Source organism: Typha latifolia, chromosome 1 (genome assembly GCF_019914945.1).
Source record: "Typha latifolia isolate L0001 chromosome 1, TyphaL0001v2, whole genome shotgun sequence".
NCBI classification, from domain to species: domain Eukaryota; kingdom Viridiplantae; phylum Streptophyta; class Magnoliopsida; order Poales; family Typhaceae; genus Typha; species Typha latifolia.
The window spans coordinates 19,160,904-19,177,101 of NC_133086.1; the positions used below are offsets into that span (position 1 = coordinate 19,160,904).

Sequence of the window (16,198 nt, forward strand, 5' to 3'; positions counted from 1 at the left end):
GACAATAAGATCAACTTATTTTATTTTATTTTCTTATCCTCACTATTATAATTAAATATCATTCTTATTGTATATTTTTATCCAACACTTATTCTAATTTTTCAACCAAACACTTAAAAAGAATTGGTATGAAATATTATATTATCCCAAGATAAGTTATTATTTTAACTCTTATCATAACTTTTTCTTATCTGGTTGCCAGACAGACATATAGATTGCTAAGATGGTTGGAATACAAAAATTAGAACTTTTTAAAACAAAAATTGTAAAAGATAGTTATCAATTCTTTATCCTGAATCGAAGCACAGAAGGTCATATTAGCCATTGACGTTGCTCAATATAATTAAATCTCTGTTCCTAACTAGGTCTTTTATAAGCAAATGAAGTTAGTAACGATGTACCATGGATAAATGGAGTCAATAACTTGGCACATGGATCGAGTTCTGTGTATCCTAATCAACATAATAGAATCAAGTAAAGCTAAGGTAGTTATTTCTACACGAGGCGAGATTCCAATGAGCTAGGAACGAATAAGATGCTGGCTTTTGTTGAACAGATTAATTAACCTGATTAAGATTATTTTTATTGTGCATTTTCTGGACAGCTTCTTCTAGTTAGCTGAGTGATAAGTTTGTCGATACTAGCTCTCATAGCTATATATATGTATATATCTCCCAAGATTCTTGTAGTTAGTAAGGGAGGTGGTATCAGCATACTCATCCTTTCGACTGCTTATGTGATTGTGATATATAAACTTTATGCTCTACTTTCGGCTTAAAGATTTAAGGTAATTAAGCTCCACCCGAAGATACCACAGATAGTGCATATATAATATTCCCAAGTATATACGTCAATCATGCATGAGGATATTATTCCAAAGCATATTGCAACAAGAAATCAAACGTGTTAACGAAGTTTTAGATTACTGTATATAGTTGCATTATCTATTTTGTTTCTATCATATGCCTTTAAGAGAGAGAAGTAGAAATTTAATAGTGTCTGAATTAAATCAATGCTATTAAAAATCAAAGATGATAATACTCATATATGTTTATATATAACGTAAGCTTAATTAACTATCTAGGCACAATCCTTTTGGCATATTATCCACAATATGGACGTGTACATAACTATTAATTAAATATTATAATCATTATAACCATTTCCTATGACAGTAATGATCATCCTGATAATTTTAGCATCTCTATGTAAATTTAGTGAGACAACAATAGTCCACGCAAGGAGAGTCGTGTGACGTGGCTATTATCTCCCTTGTCCACAGTTCACTATAAATTTGTTAATATTCTGTCTCATTAATTAATGTAAAGTGTTAATGGATTGATTACTTCAAGCAGAAACTAATTATCCAAAGGATAAATAATCAGGATTGCGTACCTCTTTTTTATAACTTTTCCAAAAAAAAACACTAAACCCTAAAACAATAGCTCAACAGTAGACCTAAATTATGGATATTATCCGCAGAAATATCGACCAAATTATCAACCCTAATATCTGGGGAGGGATTTGAACGGATGAATTTTTATCATAGGCTAATGATTATACTCAACCATTAAACTAAATTGTTAACCTATATTTGGGTGAGTAGATGGATTTTGGTTTTTGAGTTGAAACTAGTGATTTGATCTCATTGCTTTTTGGTGTTTGTAAGCTTATTTTTAAATCAATTTAGTGAATACTATACTGGTTTAGTATTCAAACACTAGTTTTAGATAAAAATGGGTTTACCACGATCTACTTAAACACATTCTTCTGATATATTCTCCTCTTTTATCCAATTATTTTATATTTAACAATAAAATCTTATTACTATTTTACCGTTGAAAGACATTACATCAATCAACTATCATTTTCATTCTTTTATCTTTTTTCTCTCCCTGTCCATTTACTTTAAAGGGTATTTTTACCATTTGATATAAACCATCTCTTACCATCATATTTTTTTTCTAATCCTATTCAAATTGTCCTATTCAAGTTTAAGAAAAATAAGAGCAACTAACCCACCAGATTGAGTTAAATAACCTCTAAATATCATCCATAGAGGTGAGGGATTTTCGTATAAATCTTGTGTCTTCTATTTTACTTTTAATCTCTTTTACGTGTGGCACAACATTCACTTTCCTCTCTAGCTTTTAACGATTCCTTTTCCAAGGCTTGAAGTGGACCCAAGATTGATGCAGTGTTGTATGTATATATATAAGAATACGATAAATGAAGAGAATAGAGGAATGAATCACATATAGAGTACTCCCAACACTAATATATTTCATAAGCATTAAAGCTTAGTTAGTTACAAGCACCATTTACTAATAACGACTTGATTCCACTTGCATGCGTCTTCTATTTTCTATGTCATAACTTCTAGGACACATGACTACTGATTATGACATAGAAAGTAAGCGCGTGCGCACACACACACACACACAAAAACAGGAAAAAAAAAAAAAAAAAAGAGGAAGTACCTAGACATGCAGGCAGACCACACAAGTTCATTAACAAAGGGAAGTAAACCTATAGGAGGTCCTATTTTAACTTGTCATAACACCCCAATGTTTGCAAGCATGCTCCATGAGTGCACTAATCTCGGAGTCGCCGTCGATGCAGCCATTGTTGTTCAAGTCAGCTTTACCGATAGCCCTCCTCACCCTCCACCACTTAAACCTCAGCCCTAGAGCTTGCAATGCATCCTGCAACTCTTGCCGACTGATAGAGCCATCCTTATTTTTATCCAGCAATATCTTGAATTGCTCCTTGGTAATCCCGGAGGGTATGTGAATTGCGCGAGTAGTCATTGTATGGTGGAAGAGTTTTGAATTCTATGAGAACTTGGTGAGCTGTGTGATGGAGAGCGTAGTACGGGTGGTATTGATATATATATATACAGAAGAAGGTGGTGGTGGTGGTGGAAAGTGAGTACAGCTCTCAAATTAAATTAGATGATGGCAAGTTGCATGTTGGATAGAGCCCACGTCCTTAATTTTAATCTAAGTGGATATGCCCAGTGTTATGGAGTTGCTGTACCCTAATTTGTAGTACACTTAACATTATATGACGTAGTATATGATCAATATATATTTTTTTTTCTTACGTTAAAAATAGGTAAATAATTCAATAACACTCTCAAGATTAAATTACGTGCGCCTAATTTTTGGATGATATGTTTTTTTTTAAAACATTTCTTTCTTAGAAAAATGATTGTGATAGATATGATTAGATCTAACTTATCGAAGATATCACTTAATATTAAATAATTTAAATTTGATTATTTACTTTTAAGGAGATATACTTTAATTTAAATTTGATTATCTATCTCTATCCGTTATCAATTTTTTTTAATTTAAATCAATCTTAAACTAGTGATATATATGTAATAATTAAAAAATAATTGAAGAGATAAAATTAATTAAACTTTCATGAAGTTAATTATAAGTAAATATCAATATCCTTATACTGAGATATATATATATATATAATAATCACTCTCGGTTAAAGGCATATATGTATTTTATTTGATAAATTACTAAAATAATATAATTATAAAACAATTGACTTGAAGGATATACATATAAATATAAAATTTTAAATATTATATACATAAATGAAAAAAAAATTGAGGGTCTATATGCAAAAAAAAAAAGTTAGAAATACGTAATCTTCTGCTAAATCGATTACAATACTTCAATTTTTTGTGTTTCTATTACACTCTTAATTATATTAACCGTTAAATTTCTCTTTACCTTTGAAAGATAGATAAATAGGTACAAAGCTTATTGAAGAAGATCAATATTACAACTGTAAATATAGTCTATTTAACATCTATTACTTTTCCATATAAATCTTTACTCCTGTCATGTAGAAAATACTATATATACATTGATAACATTTTAAGCTAGTTAGCTTCCTGCATACTCAAGAACACATTGCATTATATATTCTTCTAAGCTTAGGATGGATATATGATTCTTTTGACGCGGATTGCCAGATCTTTTGACGGTTCGGTCTTATCTCCAATAAATCTATGTGGGTCTTAGAAATTAAATGGAATTCCTTGATTCGAATCTCTTTTTTTCCCAAGTGATTGAAATGGACAAGAATGGAAGAGTCTCTTCTCATTAAGTTGGATAATAGTTAGAAGGATAAGATGGTATCATCCTTGCTGTCCATCTATGACCGTCACCAGTCAATCACCATTGGAGTTTCCTGCATGGTTTATGTCTTCTTCAAAGAAAAGGAATTAATAGTTATTATATATGTGTGTTTTAATTTAACTCACTTCTATGCTAATTGTTAGTTTAGTGAACTGACAGTAAGATATTTTTGAAGGAACAAAAGTAAAATACGAGGATTAATTATGATAAGGAATGTAAAAATATAGGGTGTTAAAGAAGATTAACACATTTCATCGAAATTTTATTTTATGGTAGTGGATATATGGACACGTGACACTAGGCTAACTTGGTATATAGAATAGTAAAGATACGTCTCTCTTTATTGGACCAAGTAACGGAATTATCTTTATGCTAACTTAAGTGGTGCTGGTCCAAAGCAAAGGTAGGAACTGCAATATTCTGTCGAAGAATTTCTTCTTCTTCTTTTTTTCCTTTTGCTTTTTGACAGAGAATTTAAACACTACACTGATATCACGACATGCATGGGGAATCGATGAATAACCTTTTCCAGTCAACAAGGTTGCATTATTGAAGCTTTTGTGATTCCTACCGGAAAGAGATTTGGTGCTCAATCAGAATGTTTGCTTCTTTGTTGGTTTTTTTCTTTGGAAAAAGTCTCTAGGCACAAAGATTCATTAATACGACATATATAATAATGTAATACATGAAATGAGATAGGGATAGGGATAGGGTGACAATATTTTAACATAAGTTTCCTGCTTGATTAAAGTAATAGACAGCATAACAAGAAAATATAATATCAAGCTCAAGGATAGATAATAAAATATAATAAGAGAGTATGGCCCAGATGGATTCATAGAAGCAAAGGGCCTAAAGTGAGTCTCCGGTTCGGTCGCGATTCGACAACCAAAGACACTCTAGAGAAGTAAAAAAATCACAACCTACAACAGCAAAAAAGAAAGGAAAAATATTCTTTTTCACCCGAGTACCAAACAAGAGAGAGGAGCACAATACCATGACCCAAGCTACAAAATCTTATGTATCTTTTTCATAACTAGACTCAACTCATCCTAGTGTAACCATATATATCCTTCACTACTATACCCTTGATTGCCTTAATATGGCCTACGGGTGGTGAAAAATGAGAGGCCTCCTCTGACCTGCTCTCACCCACCAAAACACTCCGACGAAAGCGCAAGCCAACCAGAACTGGTCGACTACAGCAAGTAAAAGAAATAAGCGAAAGGAAAATATCAACCTCTCCTCTTTTCTAGAGGAAAGGAGAAGCCAACATTTCTAATAATATATAAATACGATCAAAATATTATATATTATAATAATCTAATTTAAATATTTTTGGTAAAAAAAAAAAGAAAACATAGTTTTAATTTCCAATTACATAGTTTCAATACTAAAATATTTATTTAGAAATAAAATAATATATAGTAGTTTTTTTTATTTAGGGGAAAGCAGTAATTGTCAGCCAATCAGACTTAAATATTCTAGCCTGTTACCACCCATTAGTCCATTAGATATTGCATTTTAGTTGAGTATAATGAGTCTAATATAATGAGTTAAATATAAAAAATATTATATCTTGTTTGGTTAAGTTTAATGGGCTTATATGAAAATATTTTAATTATCTTTCACGAGAATATAATTATATATTAATATTTAGTTTACTAAATATCTAATGTGGGATTAAAAAAATCTATGACTAGAATAGTGAGTTAGGCTTTTGGGCCGAGATGGGCGGGCAAAAGCTTAACTCATGCCTCCCACTATCATTTCGAACGTAGGTCGAGTTGGATTTAGCCCGATTAAAATTGAATAGAATCGGGTTGAGTTTGAGAGAGTCGGGCTTAATGATTATCTCTACCCCGGGAGTGAATACATGGCGTGGAGCTAAGCTCGAACAAACCAGTCTCTTACAAGAGAGATGAAATGGAACTAAATCCTAGCAGAGGGGCTGCTAGTGTGCTAGGGCCGGCGCTGTGTAATAGCTCGTTTGCTTCTTTGCATCATAGTCGCTTCAATTTTGGAGCATCCTAAGCGAACTAATTTGATGACCAAATTTTATCTTTTGGATATTAATTAACACGCAATTAAGAAAAGCTCTGTGTCTCCTGCGCCTATGATTGGGATCGCACTTTTCTATCATATTTTCATAGTTCGTGTTCATTTACTATACTCGCAAAAATAGATAGATGCAGTACTTTTAACCATAATCCTTTTAGGAGACCCTCAAAGAAAGCACTTTAATAGGATGGTCATAGTCATTCACATTATAGTCAAACGAAAAAACGATTAAAACTCATAAGTTTACGTATATTACCTTCACAGATTAATCAAAGCCAGAGAAGCAACAACTACAAGCATTTATGGATATGCCATTCTCCGTGTTAAGACACCATGGACATTCTCCTATATAACCTTGCATTTATTGAATTCGATCAAATTTAATTAGCTGCCCGCCCCTCTAGCATAAATTTCAGGTGGAAACCTTGTACATCTCCACAATATGAACGAGATATATAGTCTTATGTCATTTAGATTTGCCAGTAGAGAGGGGCAGTACTCTTTTGATTCTTGAACAGTGCTCACGCTTTCTGCCTGGATCGAGTCATCATGCTCATGAAATCGTCCATATCAACCAATCCATCACCGTTTCCATCTATCTTCTTCACCATCGTTTCGCACTCTGCAATGGTGAATTTCTCCTCCAGCCTCAAGAACGTTTTGTGCAGATCTTCCGCGCTTATTCTTCCATCTCCATCTCTATCAAACACAAAAAATGCTCTCTTTATCTCGCTAATCTTTACTCCCTTCTTGTGCACCTCCATGAACTCGTCAAAATCTATAAATCCATCTTTATTCAAGTCGGCCGCATCCATCATTTGCTTCGCTTGGCAGGTGGCATTAGTTTGCCCCAGCTTCTCCAGCAGCGACCGGAGATCCCGCCTGCTGATCTTGCCTTCTGTGCCTGAAATTTTGTTGTAGACTTTCTTCATCTCCTCAATGTCGGGCTCGAAAGTGAGCATCAGGTCAGAGAATTTCCGGTCTTCAAATGATCGCCGCTTTAAAGGAAGCTTGGACAAATTGTATTGAAAATTTAGAAAACTCGAGCTCGATTGGGACATCTTCCTGATTAGTTTGGTGTTCATACAGAAGACAATAGGATTGAGCAGCTACAGAAGAAGCCTAAGAGATTTGGCTGTTGTAAGTTGTTATATAAATAATCTTTGCCTCTTGCCAGGCTAAAGATTCCTGATGGTTACTGGAAGTTAATGGGATTCCGATACCTCAAAAGTACTCTGGGTGTAGGAATAGTTGATTTCTTTGAACTCAAGAATCTGTGCATGGTTTAAGCAATCACAAAAAGGAAAGTTAGGACGGAGGATAGAATATATGGATGTGAAAAGACAAGCATAAGAATCTTGAGTACTGCTTCAATACGTTTCCTTTTAACTTCTCCGTTTGCTACCCTTTGATGTCAAATGTATACGGATTCAAAAGTTGTACATATAGAAATCAATTACAGCAGGTCCTCTGATCAGGTCCCTCATAACACAGCCCAACAAAATTGTAGGAAAACTCATGCGAGCTTTTGTTTTTTTTCTTCTTTTCAATGAGGTGAGTATAAAAGGACAATTAAAGCCAATAAGAAACATATCTTGATCAGCATCTTTGGGAATATAATGACAGTGGTCCAAAATTCACTCATCCATAGCGAGGGGTGTATAGTGCTCGAAGAAGAATTATCAAAATTAAGGTGGTTTTCCGTTGTCGAGATCTTCCATCACATCGATGTCCTTACGAGCTGTAATTTTCTGAACATAACCTAAGAAACCAACAGCAGATGTGATTCAATAAGTACACTATTAAAAGAGAACCAGAAGTCTTATGACTATAATATAATAAAGTGTGCATAACAAAACAGAGAATAGAACTCTTGTAAGCAGAAAGTACAATAATGAAACTAAGTGTCTAGGAAAAAATAATATATATGGCAGATATAAAGAAACAGATGCTTGACCGCTAGCTATCAAAGAGAGGCCAATTAACTAGCGAAAAATTACTCTTGGTAAAGAGACTATGATACAATGAACAGAAAAATTAAAATAGTTTCTTCAGTAAACTGTATTGAGTATCTGAAGCAAATTTTCAGCAAGCTGGATGTGGCATAATCTTACTATTCTATGGGAGATTAAAAAAACCCACACTAAAACTGTATCAATCAGAGATGTCAATCAGTAGAGGAAGAGGAAATTGTAATGCTCTGAAGGAACCAACCAACAAATCATGATGGATTCACCACATCATATGACAAGGTAGGCACTAAAGCTTACTTGAAATGGAGTCTAAGAAATCTAATTCAGGCTATGTGACTAAGAATATGTCGATGACCAAACAACAGTTCTTATTTTAAAGTCATGGGTACAGCATGTCAACTTTCCTATTTGGCTGAAAATGCGCAAGAGATAATTGACAGTACTAAGCGCCAAATGGTAAAAAAATTGTAACCCTTTACAAATAACTTTGCTTCCATTAGCTCCCTCCCATAGCTTCTCTGAGAATTTGGACTAACATCTGAAGCAGTGGAAGTTGCTCAGTTTCGGAATCAAATTGCAACGCGAATCCGTACAATGTACTCAAGATCTTACTTAAGCCTTAACACCAGATGGCATAGTTTCCATATACTTATAGGGTAAACTCTGGACAGTAACATATGTTCCTAACCACCCAAAATGTATATATTCAATTGAAAAGTGAATTTAATTTTGGAAATAATGCCTGACTAGTAATCTACCAGGATGGTACTGTCATAAACAATTTCTGATGTACTAAACCTTGGAACAGTTTGGATCATATATACATGTACATGTCTTTGGGAAACAGGGATGAATTGAAAAGTAGTTGGACACAGTCCATGAGCCAATACTTTCAAATATTTGATTATCACTACACTGATAGACTTAATTTCTATACATAATTAGGAAAAAATCAGCTAAAATGTCTAGTAACACAGTATCACTTGAAGATAGTAAACCTAACATGATACGTGGTACCACCTGAGTCAACTTTATAACAAGCCATCATTTGGAGTTATCAGATAGTGGCTCCAAGTGTTTTCATAATTAAAACACAAGAATATAATAACTAGAAAAAGGGTATATAATCCGCATAAAAATTTACTAATTAAGGCTGTGTACATTCAGTCCCATCAAAGTGGTTAAACATATTACCAGGAACTTACCTTAATGATAATGTCGTTCACAATATTAAGTTACAAACATATATGCAGAAATATGATTACTAGAAAAAACAAACTTCAAAAATTAAAAAGAAAATTTCATAATCTAGTTGTCAATTGATTAATCTGATCATGAACTTGCATTTAGTTAGTTAAAAGACTATGTATTAAATAAGTTTACCCATTTTCAGACCAATTCTGTGAAGCAGTTATGCCATTTAATCAGTTATATAATGAAGAAGAGAAGAAATGGTACCAAAAACTAGGGTAGCAGCCTGCAAAGCAAGATTAATAAGTCCTACAACCAAAAACTAAGAAGCCCCACAAGACCCATAAAACAATTTGCTCCCAGAGCAGTTAACAAATCTATGAACCAATGGTCGAAGGATATTATGCATTTCAGACGACCTTATGTAGTCAGGCATAGGGGAGAGAGAGAGGGAGAGAGAGAGAGAGAGAGAGAGAGAGAGAGAGAGCATAGCTAATATATAGTGGCTGCATGGACCAACATGAGCAAGATGTTCCGTTGATTTTCTTTCCTACTTTGGCCACATTGTGCATGAGAGGATTCTTTGTGTTCTTTGGCTCTGTATAAAATAATCTGGGCCAGAAAGACTAGTCAGTCCTTTCCCGAACTAAGCTTCACACTACAAGGAGATAAATACTCTTTTCTGTTTCCAAGAGGAGTTAACAATCATAACAGAGACAAGGCCCAACCGTAAGGCAATAACTCAGTCGTAGAGTATTGAGGGATTGATGGGTTTGCTAAGGAGGTAAAAGATATAAATAATTGGTGTTAACTGCAGGGAAAAAAAGACAAACAAAAAGTGATCATTAATCTCAAACTGTGCGTATTACTTCTTTTGCCTACCAAGGATTACAGTTCTCAGAAAAAGAAAGCTACAAATTTTCTGTGTACAAACTCAAAGCTTTTTATTTTCCATATAGCAATGTAAACATGGTCTTACATAAATTAGAATACAGAGAGGTCCTACATTATGTAGAAAGCTTCTTTGTGTCAATTATGTGAAAAGATAACTAGCTGATTTTTCTCCTACATCTCGCTACTATCTCCGCTGCTCTTTTAGTCTATTTATGCATTACAAATTTATTAAAATTTTGTTCTTTCTGCGGACATGCCTAGAATAACTAAAATCATAATTTCAAATGACACAATAGATTTTCCTAGCACAAGTAAAAAGTAAGAGAGCCAAGAGAAAGAAGTAAATGCCTACCAATTCCAAGACAAGGAACACATTTGCAGATAGTCTCCTTCCCCTTCTTTCTGTAATAGCTAACAAACCCGGTCCCCTGGCAACTCTTGCACTTCCCCGTCCATTCGTAGACCACTTCTTTGCAATCCTTTCACGACAAAAAAAAATTCAATCACGCAAGCACAATAGAACCGCATACAAATCTCGCAAAGCAAAACATGGATATGAAGCCAACCTCAACATTAGGATCGCAATTGAGGCGGCGATCAATCTCCTCGGGCGTCGCGGGCGAGGTGTTGGGATACGTCATCGGAAGTGGGAGGGCGTCCGAATCGTCGGCCAAGTAGCTCTCCCGATCGCGAGACCACCACCACCACTTCTTCTTCGTCTTGCCGTCCCCGTTCTTGCCCTCCTCTTTGGCATTCACGCGGACGCCGGGGTCACGGGCATATATTCTCCCGTCCGGATCCCTCGATCGCGGGGTACGGAACCAGTCAGGCGAGGGGGCGGAATCGGAAGCCTCAGCCGCGCGGCAGCGGTGGAGAGGGAGATGGGAAGGCGGCGAAGAGAGGGGAAGCGTGGACTTGGGAGGGCAGGAGAGGAAAGAATTAAGATTTGTCGGAGTCATTCTAGGGTTAGGGTTTGAGAGGAGGAGTTCATCTCTCTTCTCTTGCTCGCTTTGGAGTTTGGAGGGAACGAGGAGGAGAGAAGGGAAGCCCGCGAGAAGGCGGAGGAGATAAAAAGGGTGAGGATCGACATTGTCGATAATCCGGTGACGTTACCGCCCCGTGAAGAAATGGAGGGTCTCTCTGGACCTTCTTTAGGCAAGTAGGGCGGTGGCAATCGACGAGTGGTGACCAGATCTTCGATCGACTCAGCGAGTCACATTGCTCACGTGAATGGTGAATTGAACTGCTGGGCCGAATCTAAGAAGAATAATATACACGACCACTTCACGATGCAATTTGGATTCTATCACCACTTGAACATTAAACAAAATTGAATCCTAATACAAAGTGGAATCATAACCAACAATAGTGCTTTTTAATTTGTCGTTCTCAAATAGTTCTCGTGCCCTGGCATAATAATTTCTTGGTATCAACAAATATAATACTTCCAAAGATTTATTGACAAGAGGCGTGTTGCTTGAGAATGGCAAATTTTTCCTCAAACGTCAAGCTCCTCATCGCACGACTTTCTCATGTTTCGTGGCGAATTTATGTCTCCATTCTCCTCGTTGAAGCGCTGCCATGATCTGCACTGCTCGTTGGCAAATAAATATGTGATGGTTAATCGTACAAGTGAAACACGCAATTTTGGAACTTCGTGTTCAGGTTGTTACCTTCGCGATGGCAAAAGATCAGCTGGGATCCAATTACTTTTGAGAATTACTTGATCCACGAGTAACGATTCGAAGGATAATATTCGTGTATCCCCATCGTCTAGCTAATTTTTCTCAACTCGAAGTTTGGTTCAAACTAGAAACAAGTTGGTTCGTCTCAAATTCAAAAAGCTCGATAAGAATCATGGGCTGATGAGATGAAGTTTTTTGGTCATAAAAGAATAAAATCTTCAAAGTTGAGGTAAACCCATAAAAAATCTCAAAGTGAAAAAGCGTGGCCGGTGGAGGTGTGCGACCAATGGTGGCAAGACAAAGCAGTACCCCGTTCACTTCTATAAGCTACAGTATCGAGTCGAGCTCCGAGCTCATCGAGCAGCTTGCGAGCCATCAACCTATTATGACAGCCAATGACATCGATAGACTTTTACTAGCAAATAATTGGTTGTATAAATAAATTCAAGTGTGACAAACATAAGCTGAGCTCTGAACAAATCGAGCTCGTGTAGCTCCTAACCATCAAACTATTTTGACAGTGTGCTAACCATGACAAAATTTTACTATAGCAATTAATTGGTTGCATTTTCGTCACAACTTAGACTTGCTAAACATTTCAAACTTGCATTTATCAGGCACTTAACGTAACAGTCAGAAATCAGAGTATACATCAACGGGGATGTATTTGATCATCTTACTGTTGGGGTTCATTTCCCATATCTTAAACATTTGTTATAAGCCAGTTATGGTTTTGGGCTTAGTAGAAGGTCTCACTGTAAAAAAAAAAAAAAAATTTATATATATCCTGTGCCGGGCTCAGGTTAGTGAATAGCCCAAATCTCAACTATTATAGTCACTGTAGCAAAAAGCCTATTCCAAATAATATTTACCCAAGTAGGCATCCAGTCCGCACCGACAATATCCGACCGGCATTTCAGTTTCACCCCTACCAAAGTATTGTACCACATAGGAAGCACGTGCCTCGTGTCGTGCAATCATCCCATCAACTATTTCGCAAAGAGAAAAAGAGCAAATTTTTTCCCCTTATAATAGAAAACGTTAGAATGCTTCAAGCACCCAACTTTGGGTTCCTTACTGGAAGGCAGAGGAAAAGTATATATTCCATTAAATGATTAAATCCCACTCCTCGATGCCACCGCATTGTATTCACAAAATATGAGGTGGCTTGTTAAGGAGACTTTTAAGAGGAAATTATAACCATTCTCGAATATTAGTCTAAATTAAGCACATAATAAAAAATAAAAAATAATAAAAAATAAAAGTTTATTATTCAGAGGAACGACAACCTAATAATCCCAGGCCCAGTACCATTAATAGGATTGTCTAATAATTAATAGTGTCGAACTCGGACGATACTTATGGTCCCCCGCCCTTTAATTTTAAAATTTTATCTTATTTATTATTAGTGCTAAATTATAGATAAATAACATTATTTTTCTATTAGTATTGCTATTTGGATTTAAAATTTTGTTCCAAATATTATTCTCATTCTAATTTAATTTATGAAATAATTACATAGAGTATATATATATATACAATACATATTTTTTAATTACAAATAATATTATATAATATTATATTCTTATTTGGCCTCTCCTAACAATAAATCCAAGCAAAGGCCGTGCACGTTCTGCGTCAGTCGCTCTAGCTCGACTACAAGTTGTATTCTACTCTCCTCTCGGCTCGAGAGGAGAAAATAAAAATTAGCGATTCGTAAGCTCGATCCGGAGGAAATCGGAGAAGAAACTGAGAGAGAGATGGATGCGAAGCGGGTGCGGAGGCAAGGAGAGGCAGATCAAGATCCGGAAATGGAGAAGGGGGAGAGGTGGAGAGGAGTGGAGGTGGCGCTCGTGGGCTTATTGATTACTCTGCCGCTTCTCGTGTTCCTCTTCGGCGGCCATTGGAGTACATCCGCGTTCTTCTCTCGGGGAGCTCCGCTCCCGGCGTCAACTAAAGGTACTACAATCATTTCCTAGTCTTTGGTGTTTTTAGATTTGAGCCCTTGTTTACATGCAAATAAGGAAATTCTGAAGGGTTTATATGCAAAAGAGCAAAGCTTTGTAGTTTTGGATCTGGGCATTTGTTTCTAGTTTAAGTTGAGCCCATTGATAAAATTAGTCAAACTAACTCTTTGCCACGATGAGACCAATAAAAAGTATTTGCTTGTCACCAACTTTGTGTCGATTGTGACTCGCGAGTAGTAGTGCAGAATGATGTTCTCCATTACGGTTTAAATGTGTCCCTAAAACTTGCGTGGAGAAGTCAACTGTATAGTTTTCCCTGATTGTATAATTATCCACTACCTATAGATTATAAGAATCCGGCCAGTCCATTAAGTTTATAGTTTCGCATTTTAGATCTCCATAAACAAAACTCGATCGCAGTAATTTTTGGACAGTATGAACCCGGATTAATATGTTTACAATTAACTCAGCTAAAGCACAATTGATTCATCATCTCAAAGCCTTTCTAATGATCATGACATGCATATTATTATCTTCTTGATTTAGTTCATTACAATCTAAGGGCATTTTCATACTGTAGACTTATCTGGCAAACTTCATTGCGAAAATTGTAGGTTCTAGAAATGTTTCTTCCTCTTCTTCTTCTGCTGCTGCTAGCCTTCCAACCATTCCAACACCAAAGAACATACTTGGTGGATTACTTTCCCCTGCCTTCGATGAACGTTCCTGCCTGAGCCGGTATAAGTCAGCATTGTATCGTAGAGCGTCGCCCTTTGCACCGTCCTCTTATCTTGTAGAGAGGCTTCGAAAGTATGAAGCTCTCCACAAGAAATGTGGCCCAAACAGCAGACGCTACCGGGAAGCAGTCGAACAGCTAAATTCTGGTCACAATTCACATGATTCGCAGTGCCAATATGTGATTTGGTTCCCATGTAATGGCTTAGGCAACAGGATGTTAAGTTTGGCTGCTACATTCCTCTATGCTCTTCTCACAAATCGAGTCCTACTGACCTATGTACCTAAAGAACAAGCAAACCTCTTCTGTGAACCGTTCCCGGGAAGTTCTTGGGTTTTACCTCCGTATTTTCCAATTCAAAATTTCTACCGGTTTAACAGGGATTCTCCACAAAGTTATGCCAACATGCTAAAGAACAAGGTAATCAGCAATAATGTCAATGTCTCTGCGGAGTCTCTACCAGCGTACGTGTATTTCCACCTGGAGCAATTTCGCCTGCGGTTGGATAATAACATTTTCTGCGAAGATGATCAGTTAATCCTTGCAAAGTTCAACTGGATGATACTGAAATCAGATAGCTATTTCGTGCCGCCTCTCTTTCTGATGCCCATGTACGAAGATGAACTGCGTAGGTTGTTTCCAGCGAAAGAGTCTGTGTTCCACCATTTGGGACGATACCTTTTTCATCCTTCCAACTCGGTATGGGGAATAATTACAAGGTATTATGAATCGTATCTCACCAAGGCTGACGAGAGGCTCGGATTACAAATCAGAATATTTCCTGAGAAACCTATTTCTTTTGACGACATGTATGATCAACTATTCAAGTGTTTGATGAAAGAGGAGTTGCTACCTACAACCACTACTACGGAGTCATCGTCGAATTCATCTTCAACCATAAAAAGGTTAAAATCTGTTCTTGTGACTTCTCTATATTCTGGATACTACGAGAAGATCAAATCCATGTACTACGAGAACCCAACTTCTACTGGGGAGATCGTCGCAATTTATCAACCCAGCCATGAAGAATGGCAGCATTCAGAAGCACAGACGCACAACCAAAAGGCCTTGGCAGAGATGTTTCTATTGAGCTATAATGATAAAGTAGTAATAAGTGCTTGGTCTACATTCGGATACGTAGCTCACGGCCTTGCAGGTTTGAAGCCATGGATTCTACTCAGACCGTCATGGAATCAGAAGACAGCAGACCCTCCTTGCCTTCGAGCCATGTCAGTGGAGCCTTGCTTGCACTCACCTCCAAGCCTAGACTGCAAAGCTAAGAGGGATGTTGATCCAGGTGCTCTCGTACCACATGTAAGGCATTGTGAAGATGTGGGCCAAGGTCTTAAGTTAGTTGATTAATTATTTTGCTTGAGTAATCTATTCAAACATTTTATCCATATAAGATTACATATCGAATAATTATATCAGCTTCAATCAATCACATTTGTATATATTTCTCCCCGCTAGATCCTCTTATGGAACAAATGATTGATTTAAGCCCCCTAAGATTCCGACTCTAATT

At 36.4% G+C, this 16,198-nt stretch overlaps 3 protein-coding genes across 4 annotated transcripts; 1 reads left to right on the forward strand and 2 right to left on the reverse strand.

Moving 5' to 3' along the window:
* Positions 1-6,748: 6,748 nt before the first annotated feature.
* LOC140795412 (calmodulin-like protein 30) lies at positions 6,749-7,288 on the reverse strand. The gene has a single exon (XM_073147989.1). The coding sequence runs from the start codon at positions 7,286-7,288 to the stop codon at positions 6,749-6,751; it is 540 nt and encodes a 179-aa protein (XP_073004090.1).
* A 302-nt stretch (positions 7,289-7,590) lies between these two features.
* On the reverse strand, positions 7,591-11,433 carry LOC140780659 (protein disulfide-isomerase SCO2). Of its 2 annotated transcripts, none has more exons than XM_073126353.1 (3): positions 10,852-11,433; positions 10,638-10,764; positions 7,591-7,989 (listed from the first exon to the last, which is right to left on the reverse strand). In XM_073126353.1, exons 1-3 carry the CDS (start codon positions 11,242-11,244, stop codon positions 7,916-7,918), a joined length of 594 nt encoding a protein of 197 aa, XP_072982454.1. In that variant the 5' UTR covers positions 11,245-11,433; the 3' UTR covers positions 7,591-7,915. The 2 variants fall into 2 exon arrangements, with proteins under 2 accessions (XP_072982454.1, XP_072982455.1); XM_073126354.1 differs by lacking the exon at positions 7,591-7,989 and adding an exon at positions 8,004-10,003 and having other exon boundaries at positions 10,852-11,410.
* Positions 11,434-13,583: 2,150 nt separating this feature from the next.
* LOC140790856 (galactoside 2-alpha-L-fucosyltransferase-like) lies at positions 13,584-16,114 on the forward strand. Its single transcript, XM_073141153.1, has 2 exons — positions 13,584-13,929; positions 14,552-16,114. The coding sequence occupies exons 1-2, from the start codon at positions 13,731-13,733 to the stop codon at positions 16,033-16,035; spliced, it is 1,683 nt and encodes a 560-aa protein (XP_072997254.1). The 5' UTR covers positions 13,584-13,730; the 3' UTR covers positions 16,036-16,114.
* Positions 16,115-16,198: the final 84 nt, after the last annotated feature.

What these genes read in the sequence shown, in the direction of transcription:
- LOC140795412 (XM_073147989.1), bottom strand. Translation starts at nt 7,288, where the DNA reads ATGTCCCAATCGAGCTCGAGTTTTCTAAATTTTCAATACAATTTGTCC.
- LOC140780659 (XM_073126353.1), bottom strand. Translation starts at nt 11,244, where the DNA reads ATGACTCCGACAAATCTTAATTCTTTCCTCTCCTGCCCTCCCAAGTCC. An exon ending in ATTGCGATCCTAATGTTGAG is followed by an intron (nt 10,765 to 10,851) that starts GTTGGCTTCATA and finishes TTGTCGTGAAAG; the next exon opens with GATTGCAAAGAAGTGGTCTA. An exon ending in TGTTCCTTGTCTTGGAATTG is followed by an intron (nt 7,990 to 10,637) that starts GTAGGCATTTAC and finishes TTGGTTTCTTAG; the next exon opens with GTTATGTTCAGAAAATTACA.
- LOC140790856 (XM_073141153.1), top strand. Translation starts at nt 13,731, where the DNA reads ATGGATGCGAAGCGGGTGCGGAGGCAAGGAGAGGCAGATCAAGATCCG. An exon ending in GCTCCCGGCGTCAACTAAAG is followed by an intron (nt 13,930 to 14,551) that starts GTACTACAATCA and finishes CGAAAATTGTAG; the next exon opens with GTTCTAGAAATGTTTCTTCC.